Raw genomic sequence first — 18,999 nt, 5'->3', positions numbered from 1 at the left:
TTTTGGCTGAAAGTTGGGACGGGAAAAAATACGGGAAATTTTTGAAAGACCAAAGATCAAATTTGTTACGTAAAGAATCTATTGAATTATTCTTTCGAATATAGGTCTACATTAAAAGTTTGGAGATGTAATTGTTATTTATGAATATGTAAGATTTTATTCTATTATCTAATAATTCTGAAAATCTGAAATGAATGTACAGCTAATCCGCGTAATTCACAGACGCGTCAAATGAGCTTTATGCCTATGCAATGTTTTAAATAGACTAAAGATATTGATCGCAGAACAACTCTTGAAACATCCTAAAGTAGTGTGTATTTACGAGATGTTCTTTGCTTCTGTGTTTTTTTTCTAATTAGATGTAGTAAATTATTCGAGGGAATTCAATTAACTTGTATCCAGTCGGTTGCGCAAGAAAATCGTAAAAAACAAAATAGAACGGCGATTAAATGTGAATAACGGGCGATTAAATCTTTTTCAAACTACATAAAAGATAAGACATGATATTCTGGGCACGTGTCCAATACTTGTTTCTTTGCTGGTCACGGTACATTTCAGACAAGTCCAGAAGAATAAAAATTGAAAAATTAAGAAACATTTCTCTAATTATTGTACGATTTGCATATATTCTCCCTAATTACGCAAGGAAATTCTATTCCTTTTTTAAAGAAATCAAAAACAATAGCTCATTAAACCGATATAAAATTTCTTAACATGAACACATTCTAATTATACTAGATAATTATTATTGTTATTATTACGTTAAAATAATAAGTTTATGCTTTATTGTTTTAACATTCTCATTCAAGTGTCTATGGGTGGTATTTACCGACAGGGTGGCCAACCCTTTTTCCAAGCAGCGCCGCAATTAAGATTATTTTCGATGCTCGTGCGAAATTTTAACGCGCAGATCACGCATTTCGTTTTCACGGGACATGAGCATTTTCCACTAGAACTGTATAGTATTATATGACCCTGAGTTTCATCACCCCTCCAAAAAAAAAAAATATTGTTCGGCTGTTCTTCTTGTCACTCTTTTGAATTTGGAACTGTTTTCATTTCTTAATCGTAAATTCGATTACCGCAATGCAGATTGTGTGTGTATGTGTATCTTGATAGAAGTTCATCTTACCTAAATTACGTTGGCCAAGGAATCTGAGCGCTCGGGCTACTTGGGGCCCACCCTCAATTAAATTTTTCCAGAGGGCTGAGCCCCGCAGGAATTCATGGATATCAATGCATGCCCCCTCTGCGGATGTCCCTGAATTCCGTACATATGGGAGCGCCCAGCAACCGTGGCCCCAAAGATGAAAATCCAAACAGGATGCATGGAATAAAAATTAATTATTATAATTAATTAAGAATACTTACAGTAATAAATATAGGTTTGGTAGATTGCAAGAGATAATTCGTAACCTCCATCCATAAGGAAAGATTGTTCCAAATTATTGGAGAGAATTTGTTCGACTAAAAATGAAATAGAATTTCTTTAATGTTTGAAGAAAAACCCTCGCGTGCCACGGGTTGGCCACCTCGTATTCGATTATCCAAAAATTATGACTATAGTAGGAACCTGTAGTTTTGCTCTTTTTTTAAAATGAAATTTAAATTCTTGTCATTGCACTGACAAACCTATGGTATTAAAAATATACAGTATATATAATGTTTGACAAAAAAAGACTTCTTTGGCCCTGGGGTTCTTCTTTGTCTTAAAACGATGAAATAATATAACGTATTCTAATTACTATGGAAAACCATTTTATGAACTGTGCGAGGTAGTACCTAGCAGAAACAAGAGAACCTGAAAATCATAATTGGTGATTCCGGGGTTACAATGGATAGTTATAACCCATCAAAAACCCTTCATCATTACTTTGCCGATTCCTGTAGCAGTAGTGCGCTTTGACATAACGACTTATGTATTTACATTAAGGTTCACCTAACACACTAAGGGCTTTTTTTCAAAGAAAATAAACGTAATCACAACAGGTCTAGCCAGGATTCGTGAATAGAGTAATTCCCCCTGGGGATCGTAAAATACAATAGACATAAAATTGAAATTAAATATGATTGAATGCGATTAAGTGAAACAAGAGCGTAACTACTGCCAAAAAAGGTTTTATATTAAATTTAATTTAATACCTAGCAGAAACTACAGAAACTAGTTCTGAAAATGGTTTTCTGCAGTAATTATACAGTCCGTTTCATTATTTTATCGTTTTAGGACAAAGAAGGACCCACACCGCCGCTTAAAGGGTTAAGAAATTAATTTTTCAGACAAAGAGAATTTCAGAAAGTAAAAAGAGGTATCACAAAATTATGTGTAAAATCAGAAAGTGTCATTTAAAGTCAGAGATACATGGCGCTGTAAAACAAAACAAGTATATATGGGCACGCATAGTTGTAAGAAAAAATCGTATTAACGGGAATTTCTGTATATCCGATTTTGTTGTAAGTGGGTTCAACTTTCTTAAATATTGGTGAAATGATAAATTTCAGAACATATTTAAAACAAAAAAAATGTGTTTTAGAGGAAAATAAAAATATCGGTCGCGCGTACGTATAAAATCAGAAAAAATCACCAATTATTAACAGTAGATGCCTCTAGGGAAACCGAAACTAATTTTGATTGGAGCGCGTAATTAACGAAACCATTTTAATGATTCAGGCAACGAGAACAAAATAAATTAAAATTGTTTTAACTGATATTTGACTAAATCCAATTTCAGTTTGATTGAATTAATTTACAAAAAATTTATTTAAATAATAATACGCGATTTCAATTTTTCCAAACAAAAGGATAAAAATACAGTACTGCTAAAACAATCATCAATTCAGAAATTAGTGGGCTAAATCAAAAGCAGATGACGCTCTTAAAAATATTTTTAATTCCTCTTGCAATTCTTAACCAAATTGCGCATAATTTTTAAATGTCATTACTGGTTACTAAAATAATGTGTTTGAAAATCTCGCACCCCATCACAGTTTTTGTGGAAATTTTGCCTCTGACATTTCGCCCCGGACATTCTGACCCTGATATTTTGCATAGGTGATTTCGTCTGCCTTGAACGTATGAGTGACCAAGTGAATGCGTGAGTGACCTTATGTGTGACCAGTTCAAGGGGTGAGTGACCATGTGAGTGAACAAGTGAGTAATTGACGGAATGAGTGACAGTGTATAAATGTATGAGTGACCAAGTCAATGTGGTCACTCATATAGTCAATAACACACTCACATGGTCACCAACACAGTCAATAACACACTCACATGGTCACCAACACAGTCAATAACTCACTTAGTCACTCATACAGTCACTCACTCACATGTCACTCATACGCCACTCATGTAGTCACTCACATGTCACTCATACGCCACTCATGTAGTCACTCACTCACTCCTACGTCACTCATACAGCCACTCACTCACTCCTACGTCACTCATACAGCCACTCACTCACTCCTACGTCACTCATACAGCCACTCACTCACTCCTACGTCACTCATACAGCCACTCACTCACTCACTTTTATGGGCACTCCCTCATACGGTCACTCACATAGTCACTCATACACTCGGAGCAGATGAAATGTCAGGGGCTAAGTTATGTGGAACTGCTCCGCGGGTTACTTAAGTGACTCCGTGGTTATATGCCGCTCAGTTCATTTTTACAAAATTAGGTTTGAGCTAAAGGGCCGCATCAAAGGATTCTGACGGACACATTTGGCCCGCGGGTCAAAAGTTGAGCATGTACGCCATAGGATAAAAAAGGTCGAGAAACACTGGTCTAGATTAACCGTTTGTTTCCTAAATGAGTAGTGAGGGGATGTAATATAATACTGAGAGAGCAGTTCAAAGAAAGAATAAAAGAAAAATAATTAAAAATTGTGTCGATATATAGGGTGTCCTATAAGTACTAATGCGGCCTTTATCTCATCAACCGTCCGTCGTAGATGTATGATTCCATTTAAAAAAATGCTCAACAGGCGTTCAAAAATCACCCCGTACCAGTTTTGAGAGTGAAAATACAGTGTGTCAAAAAATATAAATTTCTTCTACGGCCACCTGTAACTTCCAATTACAAACTTGTTGAGCTGTATCTCTTGACGCCAACAGAAAAAAATCCATGTTTTTCAGTGCAATATTCGCTAAGATATTTGAATTAAAATATTGGAGAAGAGCTATGGAAGAACAGCAAAAGCTAACGGACAACGATCCCTTCCCCTTTCATTAATGCTGTACTTTCCCAGGTTTTCTTAAATTTTTGAATATCAATATCTCAGCGAATATTGCACTTACAAATTTTTTTTGGCTTCAAGAGAGACAGGGCGAAAACTTCCTAATTGTGAGCGGGAGGACAGGGAGACCGTATAAAAATTTAGATTTTTCATTTTGTTACACACTGTATTTTCAGTCTCAATAATGGTACAGAGGGTGATTCCGGAACACTTTTTGAACATTTGTTAAAATTTAAACTATAACACTAAGGCGGACGATTGATTAGATAAAGGCCGCATTAGCACTTGCAGGACATCCTGTATAAAAAGCCTTTCCCAATCTTGTGGAGACGCTTCTTTAGACCAGTGGTTTCCAACGTTTTTTTTCGATATGCCCCATCCAAGCATCTTGTAAAACCCTGATGCCCTTCTTTAAAAGAAAACCGTGGGGGTGGGGGGGAGGTATATGGGGAACACACACACAGCCCCCCCCCTCCAAAATTAAAATTTAGAAAAAAAAAAACCCTTTTATTTGTTCCGATCAATTGCTGTGAATTTGAAAACCCTTTTGAAGGTTAAAAACTCACAATTTTCTTGGAATTTTCCACGAACCTCAACTTTGCGTGTGCGCTCCCATAAAAGTAGGTCCTACTTAGGCCTCTTTTCGCGACATACAGTTCGTGTTGGAAAAGTAACTCCTATCCATGTAGAGGAAGCCCAATAGACAATTAAACGTCTAAAGGAGGTACCATTAAGGCAATGCGTGCCAAAAAAAATTTCCATGAAGTCCAATGACACCAACAAGTCATCATAGTATATAGTATCTTAATTCATACAGTTATTGCAGAATTTTATTTAGTCCGAGATTATTTTTTCATTAGCTATGAATTTTTGTTAATTATGAAATTATTCCATTCATCAAAAACATTACTGCTCATTAATTCTGAAATAGCTTTTTTTCGTTGAATATTAATTTTCATTAATTTGTGGACTATTTTTTTCACAGGATATGAATTTCATTTATTCGGAAATTATTTCTTTACCGTTTATTATATTTATTACATATTAATTTTCATTAATTATGAAATTGTACGTTTTTTTCGTTCAATATGAATTTTTTTATTAAAATTTGAATTTTTAATTTTAATCTGAAAATAATTTCCGACTAAATATGAATGTTTCATTAAGTCCGAGAAATTATTTTTTCTTCAAATATGAATTTTCATCGATACTTAAACTGTTTCCGCATTAAATTTGAATTTTCATTAATTTATGGATTATTATTTTTCATAATACGAATTTAATAAATATTCGGAAATTAATTTCCTTTCGCTTATTATATTTATTAAGCATTAGTTTTCGTTAATTCTGAAATTTTTTCTTTTGTGTAATATGAATTTTTATTAATTTTGAAATTCATTGCTCAGTAAATATAAATTTTTCATTAGGTCTGAGAAATTATTATTCCTTATCACATATGAATTTTCATAAATCCTGATTGTCCCCTTAAAAAAAATCAAATTGTGCCTTTGGAAATCATATTGATCCCCTATGGCAGTGCTTCTCAACCGCCTGGCCGCGAGTGGTTACCGTTCCATTTTTCCTCATTCATTTTCCGTTGGTCGTGTGTTTGACCGGGCCTTCGACTCACAAAAATGAATGAAGCCGGGCCGCGGGCTTGAAATAGTTGAAAACCACTGCCCTATGGGGCATGGGCCCCACGTTGGGAGAGACTACTAAACCAGACATGCACCTCGTCCATATTCCTCTGCGGAACTTCTAACGAATTGGTACATGATGGAATGTGTGTGTGCGTGTGTCTAGTGAACCTTCCACGAAGTTTGCTTCTGTGTAATGTTTGTTATGTGTAGTACTGCCACCTGCCATCAATTTTTCTAACTATGCGTGAAGTGTAATGATTGCATAGTATACCGGTGTAGGCCTGTTCCTCTCTGCGGCGAAACTACGTTGGGGAGACTAAATTATGTTGGGTTTGAAGCTAAATAATATTTTACCTAATGATGTAAGAATGGTAATGTATAAAATAGAGAAGAGAAGGTTTTCGCGAGAATATTATAAGTAATTCCTTCGCCGGGGTTTGAAATGACATCAAAAGCGGCCATTAGAGCATAAACCGCGTTCGGTAATGAATTAGATTATCCTTCTAATGAGGTGGTATCTTTATCACCGGAATGGATGATGATGTTCGTGTGTGATATCATCTTCCGTCTTGCGATATTTCACGGAAGATCGCTTCTCATTCCATGTTTTGATGAATTATTCAATGGCATTAAATCGAAATACATACGTTGACTCTGGCAGCCGTTTCCAGAAAACTTTCTTGATGACGACAATACGGGCTGGAATCCAGGATGAGAAAAATTCTTCGGGTGTGAAAACACAGGTAAACACCATCATTGTGTGCGTTTTTTTTTTGTAAAACAATGTTTAATTAGGAAAATGCTACAAACTCCACTTTTACGAAAATGATTTCGGTGTGTTCTCGTATTATTGTCTTCCAGTATGTCTATTATTTAGTTCATCACTGTGAAAGATACTTTTTTTTTTTACTTTTGCAACCAGACGCGTCCCGCTCCCCATCCGATACAGACATCAGAGCGTTCCCGAAGGTCGGACACGCCTGGTATGAAAGATACTGCAATACCTGGAATACCTTTTAAGGAGGAATAAATTAAGCTTTCAATGACCGATATCTCGTCCTAACCCAAATGGAAGAAATTCATTCCAGCTCAAGTTGAAGCTGTTATAGCAGCACGAAGTTGTCATCCACTCGCCATAGTTTCAAGCCTAGCTGGCTAGTGCGTTCATTTCTCTTTAGTACGATTACTTCAGAAGTTAATTCGCGATCGAGTTATCAGTCATTGAAAAGGAATTTGGATTAACAGCTTCCCGAAAAATGCTCAGAAAAGTGATTCAGATTTGGACTTCGAATAGAATACCCATAGCGTAGCCTGTTAGAGGGTTTTTAACCTTTGCTTCCTCTCATGGCCTCCACTATGGGTTATATTTTGTGCCCCTTCTCGGTCGTATCCAGGACACCCGATTCTTATCCATGAGCGAAGGTGGTTTTATAGGTTAACCCTTACTCTAGATGTTACCCGTACTTGTCATCCTGGGCATCAGAACAATTAAACCCCCCCCCCCCACGCCCTTCCGTAGATGCACCTCTGCCCAAGAACGAGACATTTTCTACTTATTACATAGATTTTTTTATGAGTAAATATATAGACAACTAAAATTCTATAAATAACGTCAATTTACGGATCCCTGGGCGTTCAGTGAGCTTCCTCTTGTGGAACACCTCCCTATGTTTGACAGTCTCAACGTCGTAAGTTCTATGGGATCGCGGTAACTGATGTTCTGGGGGCCCCGTACTTAGCTATTACTACTACTATACCTCACACATGCACCTCGTTCATTCTTCTGCGGAACTATCAACGAATTGGTACGTGTTGGAATGTGCGTGTACGTGCAGTGAAACTAACGTAACCTTTGTCTCGGTGTAATGCTTGTTATAGTGTTCCTATCTACCATCTATTTTTAGAACTATGAGCGAAGTGTAATGATTGAAGATTTGTACCGTTTTAGGCCTGTTGCCTTGTACTTAGCTGTAAGTTGGTTTAGATAAATAAATTACAAAAATATATTCGGATGTGAAGAAATTAAACTTTTAAGTGAAATATGGCTGGGAAAAAGTGTGACTACTTTCGGGATAAAGCGGAACCATGCATAGAACCAGGGTAGATAGTTTACCCCCAGGGCCATTTAAACGCAGGGATCCATACTGGCATAGCCTGAGAACCTCATGCCCATAGCGAGCCTACGGGATGCGATTTGGTTGTATGATTTTTGAGAGTAAATATGCAAATGCGCAGCCCTTAACGGGAAGTAACAGTTTACAGTAGTAGCCACACACTTTTCCTCTACCACATTTCACTTAAAAGCTTGATTTGTTCACATCCGACTATATTTTTTCACAGCTCATTATGACCCCTCATTTGCCACCGGTACCGGCACCTTTCCATTTAGATTTCACCCGTGGTCTTCCTTAGAATATTTCAACACTGCAAGAGGACCACATGGCTTTCGGCTGAGAACCAGTGGCCTATAAGATAGCATTCAAATCCACGTGCATGCGGCTCATTAATATTTTTATAGTTGAATGCTTATTTTTCTAAAGCCAATGAAAAATTGTCTTCCACAGGGTTGGAAAGTCGTGTATCCCCCAAAAATTTACATGCCGACCGGGCATGTAACTTAAATAATAGGTGCCCGAAAAAATATTATCACTAGACTTACTTGGGAAAAAAAGTAAAGAAGAAATTGATTTATTTGCATATTATAAAAATATCGAAAATAATATAACTTTGTTTTAAATAATGGGAAATTTCTAAATAAAAACGAAAAATCAAGAGGAATGTGATTTTCTGTGGAATGAAATGTGAATGAAACTTTCACCTAGTTAAAAGCCTAAAATTTGTCAAACCACTAATTATAATATTCCGCACTGTTGTTGCAGGAGAAGAAATCACAAGCAGTCGAGTTACAATTCACCTCGCTTATAGAATCGTAGCTAAATTCTCGGTACCGGACCGGACTGGAAGTGCGGGCCTAGGATAGGCTTGCCCAGATTTTGAGACCGAGAAACCGGGACAAATCCTAATGAAAACCGCGGCACATAACACAAATTCACTGAAAAAACTTAGACCTTAAAAAAAAAATTCAGAGGGCATTATAAAGTCGAATTTCAAGGCAATGGATGAAATTACCTATTGGCAATGAAAACTCTATTTTGGGGACCCGCAAATGATTCCAGAATATGCGCTCAGTTGTAGTTTATGAGGGGCCCCCATGACCATACGGGGCTGATAAATATTGAGACCTTAAAAATTGATCGAGATCCGATGACTACAGATCATGGCTGGCAAAGAAAGCATTTCTGTGGAATTTCACGCACTGTTGTGTATAGGAACACTTGCATTTTCGTCGATGAAAAAAAAAATAAATAAAAATACGGAAGTGTGTTTAAATTTTCTTATGTGCCCTCGCCGAGCACATGATAAGAAAAAATACATGCCCACTCGAAATTTTGACACGCCCGGGCATGCTGGGCTACAGATTTGTCCAGCCCTGGACTTCATTCGCCTGGATTGAACGGGTGTGTGCTTATCCCTTTTTATGATTTTCCTTTTACCAATTATAAATAGTATTTCAGTTGTCTCTAGATCCACCAGTTCAAAGACCGTTTTCGATCCGTCAATAATACCGTTTACGCAGTTTCAGCAGAGAGTAACCATGCGAAAGTCAGGAGGAACACAAGTTCTCCGTCTTTCGAATAATTTAGTCAAACGCAAAGTTCCCGAAAAATGGTCTACCTCGACATTTCTACCTATTGTGACATACAAAATATATTTGTATGTCTGTCTCCTCGTTTATGAGCCGTCGTCCCTTGTCATTTCAAGGTGTGCTCGGTTTACCCGGCCGTCAGAAGTGACGTTGAATTTCTGATACATCAAAGCCACGTGTGCCTGAGGGATTAAATACATAAATTTCTTACTATAGGGGTTTCGGAGATATTTGATGTCAAAGTGACCTATAATTTTCCAGTAAATTGAAACTATACAGTATAAATTTATGGTAGTGTATTGCATCTCTGATGTTTAGTCGTGTGTGACGGAGTTACTTGATGAACGCATTCTTTGTTTCTATTACTATGTCTGAAATGTTTGGAAATTGTGGAATGTGTATGGGATGTGTACGTGTGTGTATTATGAGTATGTGTACTATTTTATTTTGCATTTTAAACATATTGAAAATATGTATAAATATTTTTACTTGGTACCATATACCCAATGACATATATTCATAAATCATATATATACCTATAAATATATTTCATATTAATCCAAAAAACTATTGAATATGTATGAGGTGCTCATGGATATGTGATTGACATTTCCCGGTGGTGGATTTACGGTCAGAAATCCCGTAGGATAAGGACAGAGTGACCACCCAGTTGATTAGTTCGTAGGTAAATTGAAACTGAACATGTGCATGTGACAAGCAAACCAGTAGTTTTAAAAGTAAACTATAACAACACTTAACATCCATCAACAACGATAAATGACTGGTTTACTTTTTCACGAGTACAGTATTTAGGCTAGATACTATTCAATTAAGCATTGGGAGACATTTCGTCGCGCGAAGGTAGTTTCGGTCTGTTAGATTTTGTGCCGTCCTGTTGTCAGAGGATCTACGTTGGCCATCGGATCAACTAGTCGCAACGGTTTTGCTCTCTGAAATAAGTGTTATTTCGAATCGTCAGTATAATGACGTGTGTTTTCGCCTAAGAGTTGCGAGTTTTTGCGTATGGACACGGATCAACGGTCTTGATATTTCAACGGACATCGGTTGGTTTCCGAAACTTTTTCTCGTGGTTTGTTTTGGTCGTACGGTCTTGCCCAGGGTAAAAACCTGGCCCTGACCATAGATGTGGCTCGTCAGGGGTAAGTTCTCGACTTTTTCGACTGCGTCATGCCACTCTGCTGTATCTATAGAAATCCCGTTGACAGGGCCCAAATTTTGGGGCTTCGAAGGCTTGCGGAAAATGCTCACGATGACAAAGGGAGAGATCTCGAAACCTTTGCGGGAAGTTTCTTTCCCTGGATTCGAGCTCAATATGATGCAGGCAATGATGGTTTTGTTGATGACTGTGAAGTGATTAGAGAGTTATTAGATGTAATTTCAGTGTATGTCGAGTATCTGGTAGAGCCATCGAATGGAGATATATGCCGTAAACTAGTAATTGAAGCTGTCAGATTTTTTAACAATTTGGATGGTTTTGATTGTATACATAAACTGGCTAGTGCTTTCAAAAAAAGCTTTCGCTTTGAAACAGATGGTAAAGTGCCAGTAATTAGCAAAAAAGTTAGGCCTACACATAAAGCAAAATGTGTTAAGGAAGGTCAAAATTTTTTAGATGAAAATAGTGTTTCCTTTGTACCAAATTCAAATAGTGATACTAATGGTTGCCATTTGGTATGTCATGCTCAAACCTCAGTATTTACTAACGGTTGTACCTCTGTGGAGGACACTAAATCTTTGGATAAACATGATAATTCTTCTGTTAATGACACCGATAAATATAGTGATGCTAAGGATTGTCATGTAGTGTGTAATGCTCATATATCAGAAGGTGTAATTAGTGATGGTAACACCTTAAATGTCACAACACTTTTTGATGAAAATAGTGTTCCGAATGGTGATAATTCTGACAAATATAGTGGCACAAATGATTATAATTTAATGTGTGATGCTCGAACTTTAGAAGATGTTCCTAATAATAGTGTCACTCTGAATGACAAAAAAATTTTGGATGTAAATTGTGTCTTTACTACTAATGGTGCTGATATGTATGGTTGCTCTACTGATTGTCTCTCAGAGTGTAATGCTCAAACCAATGAAATTATGCTTAATGGTGGTATCACTTTGCAAGATAAAACTGATGTTGTTAATGATTCTGTGCTTTCTAATAAATATTTGTTGAAATGTAATGCTTGTGCACATGATAAACGTGATACTGCGCACACTAATGCTCTAAAGCACTGCGTTCCTAACGTTGGAGGTGCTGATCATGCTAAAATTCATAAAACTTTTTCTCACATTGTTTGTAACTCCCAGTCTGAATGTAACGTTCTTTTGGAAGGGAAAACTCGTGTTGATGGTACACAACTGTCAGTTGACTCGGGTATTAGTGGCTATAGCAAAGCCCCAAATGAGTCTGCTACTTCAAACTGTTTCTTGAGTGAGAATACGTGCGCTAATGACAGGTTAGCTACTGTGAAAAGGGGTGACCACTCTGTCATGGACGTTCTCAATGTATGTAATGACCTGAATGCTTCTGATTCCCTGAGCAGTGATTGTGGTTTGGACTGTTTAACCTATGGTATTAGAATTTCTAATGTTTTTGCTCCTTTGAGTACTTCTGATCCCATGAATGCTACAGAGAACGATGATGACATGGTGGGCACTCCAAAAAATTCTGATGCTAATGTCAATAATATCATAAGTGATGTTGAGTATAAATCTGACTCCTTATCGGAGAAGCAAAATAGTGAGTTAAAAATTAAAACGAGTATAACTAGAAAAAACAAGAAATCTAGGAAGAAAGCGAAAAATAATTATTGTGATAAAAATCTAGATAATGAATCTGTTATTGATTTTATGAACAGTGAAGATGTAAACGCTGACCTTGTTGGTGATAATGCGACATTCAAAGCAAATAAAAAGAAAAAAGGGAAGAATAAAAAGAGAAAGATCCCTACTCATGATGCTGCGGTCCCTGGTACTAGTGGACTTTCTACAGCTGAGCTAAAAGCAGCAGAGAGGAAAGGACAGATGGAACTTATAAATTCTAAAAAAGATGACAATAAGAATAAACTGACAAGCTCAACCCAGCTCTCTCGGGTTAAGTCTTCCAAAAAACAGGTTGTGTCTGCGACCCATCAGCTTGACAAAGATAGAACACAGCTTGCTACCAAGGCTGCACTCATTAACAAACCTGGTCCTCAAAGACCCCCTACGGTTACTGGTGTTCCTGCGGATGTAGCTAAAGAGGATGGGGAACTTTCTGACGAATCAGAGGATGACAGTGACCACAACAATGATTACTTCACGCAAGTGAACCACAGAAGAAAGAAATCGGGTATTCCCCAAATAGTTATCACCAAATGGGGTGAAAAATGGATTAATGACTTCAAAAGAATTAGGGGGATGTGCGAATTCCCTCCGGTAGCCAAACCAACATCGAGAAATATATTATTAAATGTCTTTTCTGAAAAAGATCATAGAACGGCTACTAAGTATTTAAATGAAAAGAATCTGGAATACCACACATACCAACTAGACAGTGAGAGATCTCTAAAATTCGTCATCAGAGGCCTTCCGGCGAACACCAGCTTTGATGACATTAAATCAGACTTGATCAACAAGGGTTTTGAGATAAAAAAAATCTCCAATATGAGAAATTATTCCACTGGGCGTATTCTACCACTGTTCTTGATAGAAGTACCTATCAGCAGCAAAGAAATTGCCAACTTAGTTGATATTCAAGACGTACCAATTGAAATAGACCGTTACAGAGGTAATAAATTCCCTCTACAATGTAGAAATTGTTTATTATTTGGACATTCATCATACTACTGTTTTAATTCACCAAACTGTGCTTTTTGTGCCCTTGGACACAGCACCAGAGATTGCCCCTCAAAAGGGAATCAATCTAAAATGAAATGTATTATGTGTGGTGGTCCACACACTGGAACTTTCACAGGCTGTCCACAAAGACCTTCCAGTAGAAGTGACGGGGCAAGAACTTTTCTTCCCAAGCTACCTCCCAGCTTAATGAACTTTCCCTCTTTGGAAAAAAGTTCTAACAAGTCTGAAACAAGTCAACCCCTTCACATCTTCAGTCCTTCGTCCACAAGTGGGCTACCGTCTAGACCTCGAATAAATCCTTGGAACATAGGAGCTAACAATAATGACAAGCAGCCGACTCAAGACCAAGAACCCCCTGTGGAAATAACGAGGAAAGGATTACACATTTTGGGGCAAGGCAAGCCACAGCTTTCCATGGAAGAATTATCAGTGGAGCTGCACAACAAATTTTTAGAGGCAGAGCGTGAAAAACTTACTAAATTCAAAGCCAGCGAAACAGGAATGAGATATAAAGAAGTCTTAGAAGATTTCATGACCCATCATGCTGTACAGGACAAACTTGAACTGGAGTTGGAAGTGACGAATCAGGGTAAGGGTGTGTCTTCAACAAACCTCTCCCTTCTACGGCCTTCACTTTTCCGGAACTATAATGACACCAAATGTGATCAAACCTACATCATAGTCGAAAGTATAGAAGAGAATATAGACAGAGACTTACCAAATAATGACAACTCACAAAATAAAGTTTTAGTCCATCCAACAGCAGCAACTCATTCCCCAGCTCAAAATATTGAACAATTACTGAACCTCTTAGAACCGTTCTTGAGGGAACTGGGTCTATCCAGGGACAAAATTGAATTCATACTGCAATTTTTGATAACTATAATCTCACACTCCAACAATTAGCACGCCAAGACTTGCCAGCAGCAAACCGCTGCGTATTATGGCATGGAATGCCACAAGTCTGAGAAATGACCTTAGAGAGTTTGGGCAGGCACTCTACGACATGGAAATTGATATAGCCCTCGTATGCGAAACATGGTTGAAGCCTTCACACACCACTAATATATTTAACTACACCTGCCTCAGAAAAGATAGACTAAACGAAAGAGGAGGTGGAATAGCAGTCTTCATCAAAAATGATATACCATTTAAAGAACTTGATACACCAGACTCCGACTCCATGGAATATCTGGCAGTTACCATCTTTATTAATAGGCATCCAATATCTCTATGTGCAATATACAAGCCACCTAGAAAAAGACTTGACCTGAATCTACTTAATTTTCTGATCAACACCAACAATCCAATTCTACTGGCTGGGGACTGGAATTGCAAAAGTCCTGCCTTCTGCAGTAACAGATCAAATTCCTGTGGTAGAATTCTGGAAAGATGGTGTAGAAACAAATGCCTACAAATACACTCCAGTTCCACACCAACCCATCACCCTGGAGGGCGGGGTACACCGGATGTACTTGACTATGGTCTTTCTAAAAACTTTCGGAATAATGTTGACTTAGAATCGTTCACTGGCCTCAACTCAACACATAATCCAATCATATTCACGATTGATCTAACAAGGCCTCAAGATGTTCCTTTCTGCCTTGCCACTGACTGGAATAAATTCAGGGATCTGCTAGATGTTGACGAAGCTCTCGAGCTTCGGCATGCAAACAAGGAGGAAGTTGATGCAGCAACGGTCATCTTTTCGGACAGTATTAAAGCCGCATTACACAATTCAACTAGAAAAATCAAATATCCGGGAAACAAATTTGGAATCTCTCTTGAGCTAAAGGAAAAAATTAGACTCAAAAATAAAATAAGAAAATCCTGGCAAAGATTTCGTCGCCCTTTGGATAAAGTTGCCCTCAATCGACTGGAAAAGGAAATCAGGAAAGAAATCAAAGGATTCGTCAACGAGCGCTTTTCGAACTTCGTTGAAGAGGCCACTGCGAGTGAAGGTTCCCTTTGGAAAGTTTGGAAGATCTGTAAAAAGAAAAGCAAGAAAATTACCAAAATTCAAAACGAACGAGGTGAATTGGTTTTCACTGATGCTGAGATAGCGGAAGTGCTTGCCGAAACTTATGAGGGTCAGTTCAAACCTAACACGAATCAACCGATTGGCACTCAGCGGGAACACTTGCATAAAATTGAGGAATTTCTCAACAGGCCACGTCATCAGAGTCTTAGTGGGTTTCAAGATTCAGAGCTAACAACTATGGAGGAGGTTAGAGAACTTATTAACAAGCTCACGATCAAAAAAGCCTCTGGACTGGATGAAATCTCCAATCTTGCTCTCAAAAATCTGCCCCTATCTGCCCTTATGACTCTCACCAACATTTTTAATAGCTTGTTAAAAACTTGTCACTTCCCGAAGATATGGAAGCTTTCAGTAATCAAACCTATCCACAAATCTGGCTCTAACCCTCTCATAGCCAAAAATTTCCGACCGATCAGCCTTCTGAGCAATATATCTAAGCTGTTTGAGCGTATTATTCTTATACGATTCAATAACTATCTCGAATCTTCTAATTTTCTTCGTCCTGAGCAGCATGGATTCAGAAGAAACCACTCCTGTGTCACACAGCTGCATCGAGTCGTAGAATTCGCAATACAAGCCTTCAACCACAAGGATTTCACCTGCGCAATGTGCTTGGACATTAGTAAGGCGTTTGACAAAACGAATCACGTAACTCTGTTGGCCAAGCTTGTTGAATACGGTTTTCCTGACCACTACGTGTTGTTCTTCAACAGCTATCTTAAAGACAGGCATTTTCTGGTAAAAAATGGAAATGCTTGTTCTTCTGTTCGTCCAATAAGAGCCTCGGTTCCCCAAGGATCAGTTCTTGGGCCTCAGCTCTTCTCCATCTACATCAATGACTTCCCTGCCCCCCAAATGGGCATACTGGGACTCTTTGCGGATGATGCAATTATTATCACCAACAACAGAAAATCTGATAAATGCAGAGAAAATCTTCAGGAGACTCTAGAGGAGGTTGAAGACTGGTGTGAGAATAATGCTGTCGAGCTTAATCATGCCAAGTGTCAGTTCATCTGGTTAACAAGAAGAACCAAATTCACTAGAGCACCAATCTACCTGGGCAGAGAAGCCATAAGACCTGTGAAGGAAGTGAAATATTTGGGATGTATTCTAAACCAATCATTATCCTTCGTTCCGCAAATAAATCACGTAAGAACTAAGGCTACCCAAACCATGGGAATGATGTCACGCATTACATTTCCAAGTGCAAGACTAACTCTTAAAAACAAAGTCATATTGTTTAAATCAATCATTAGACCTATCATGACCTATGCCGCCCCAGTATGGGCTCATGTTTCAAAAACCAACATGCAGCGTCTGCAAAGTCAACAGAATAAAATACTGAGAACTCTTGTGCGTGCACCAAAGTACATCAGAGGGGCTGACATTAGAAAAGACCTGAAGATTCCAACCATCCTCAGCTACATCCAACAAATCTCAGAGGATCACTTTGAAAGGATGAGGAACTCAGAATACGAGCATCTGAGAGAGCTGGTCGATTACAACCCACGTGAAAGACTAAAATTTCTTAGGCCTCAAAACGTGCTGCACGTGCCATGGTCGGTGCGTTAGGGTCTGAACTACTGAGCTGTATAATCTTTGTCTATCATAATATTTTTGTACTTTTAATTTGCTATCGAAATAATCGATCAACTCTATTGCATAGAGTGGTATTGTGGTTTGATGTACATGACTGATCTTGCACTGCATCAATTTGTATAATTTCGGCTAACGCACTTGTTTTTCTATGACTTCTTTTGTATGTTAGATTTATTTTTTATTATTATTTTCTCATTAGTGCATTATGTAGCGTTTTGGTGAATTGTACATAAGTAATTTCATTTTGGTGTCTATTATAATATACATTTATCGCATAATATGTGTGTGTATGTATTTATATATATGTGTATATATACATTTTTTTTTTTTTTTTTTTTTTTTTTTTTTTTTTTTTTTTTTTTTTTTTTTTACTACTACTATTGATTTTACTGATCAACTGCTCTATTGCATAGAGTGCCATTTTGGAGAAGTTTGTCTGATCTTTGTGTATTTTACTATTCTGATGGTAGCATTTATCGGACTGTATGTGTTTTTTTTTTTTTTTTTTTTTTTCTCTATTAACTTACAAGCACTTCACATCTACACAAACACGCACAAACTTGTCTATAACCCTCTTCATAGCTAGCAAGAGCAGTCTGTAAGTCGCCAGGCAGCCCCTTTGGGCTGGGCAGCGACGAGAAAAATTAAATTCTGTCTGTCTGTTAAGCATTGGGAATTTTATATAAAAAATTTAATATCACCTTTTCTAAGCAAAAAATTATGTAATATATGATTATTTAATTCTATTAAATAGGATTCCGATAACTTTTAGAACAGTTTTTGGATGAGGTAAAACTGCAATATTTTTAGCGATTCCACTGAAATTTGTGGAAAAATGGTGCTTGTTGTCTCGCAAAGTGGGGGGAGGGGGGAGAGCAAATAATACTTACTTCATGACCTGGTTGCGCCATGGGTGATGATTTCGTGTTCGGGAAAGGATGTGGCATCTGATGTAGTTCGATAGACGTTTCGGTTCCGCGCGCATCTTGAGTACCGTTTGGATTGGGCATCGAAGGCAACGATTGAACTGCAAAAGAAACGACAATGTGTATGCAGATTGAACGTATCGCGATTAAAAAAAATATATAAAGCTCAATCGTTCAATGTGAGTCAAGAGTGAACTATGCTGTACATTTAAAATTCCAGTTAAAATAAAAAAAAAAGAAAGATAGTTATATACAGTGTTTTAGGAAGAACTCTTTAAACTCCGAAATGACATAACAACTTTGAAATATTGATTAGATTGAAAGATGAAACACAGAGAGAAATAGGCTTTTTCTTTAATTGGTAGGTTTGGAATTTCGGATTCACCGGTTTGTGAACATAGTTACAACTCAGGCTGATAGATGACGCCCCAGTCTTGGTGCAATGGCTTTAAATTAAGCAGTTGGTGATACTGTCCTTCGAAAACACGGGTCAAATCACAAAACGATAGATTCAAAATGGTTGCCTTGCTTGGCAATGGCGTGACAAAAGTGAAGAGATGCGTTTGAAACCACTTCCCTCGATGTTAATACTTTTTTATTTTTGTTTTTTTTTCTTTCAAACCGAGCACAACTCAGGTCTATCACCATCTATGGGCAATTTACTACCTAGTGAGTTGAGCCGGTAGAGTAAGTGTGCATGTGTACAGTCTGAGTGCGTATCTAGTGTTGTGCTTGGTTTTTCAGTGCTGCCATCTATATTTCAGAAATGAAGTGAGTGAAGTGTAGGGATTGAATCACATTTGTACTGTTTTTAGGTCTGTTACTATCTGTAGCGAGACTTTTTTTAAGGGAATATCGACTCGCATTCGCGTCATGAAGTTGGAAACCACAGAAAACCAATTTCAGTCGACCACCACTATGGCGATGGTGGGGTTCGAATCCGGGACCTCGCGACGCGAGTCTGACACTGATCACTCGACCACAA

At 37.8% G+C, this 18,999-nt stretch overlaps 1 protein-coding gene across 1 annotated transcript in view; it reads right to left on the bottom strand.

Moving 5' to 3' along the window:
- Positions 1-18,999, bottom strand: part of LOC149077634 (BDNF/NT-3 growth factors receptor-like) — a 102,693-nt gene that overhangs the window by 34,581 nt on the left and 49,113 nt on the right. Inside the window, exon 3 of the mRNA XM_089245180.1 lies at positions 17,979-18,115. Coding sequence (XP_089101306.1) covers positions 17,979-18,115 — 137 coding nt within the window. The remainder of the gene's footprint in view (positions 1-17,978; positions 18,116-18,999) is intronic.

This window comes from Pholcus phalangioides, unplaced genomic scaffold, assembly GCF_987345545.1.
Source record: "Pholcus phalangioides strain wild (caught in Gottingen) unplaced genomic scaffold, Ppha-v1.0 ptg000015l_1, whole genome shotgun sequence".
Taxonomy (NCBI): Eukaryota; Metazoa; Arthropoda; class Arachnida; order Araneae; family Pholcidae; genus Pholcus; species Pholcus phalangioides.
The sequence above is the reverse complement of the archived record's forward strand: the minus strand, read 5'-3'. Positions and strand labels throughout refer to the sequence as shown.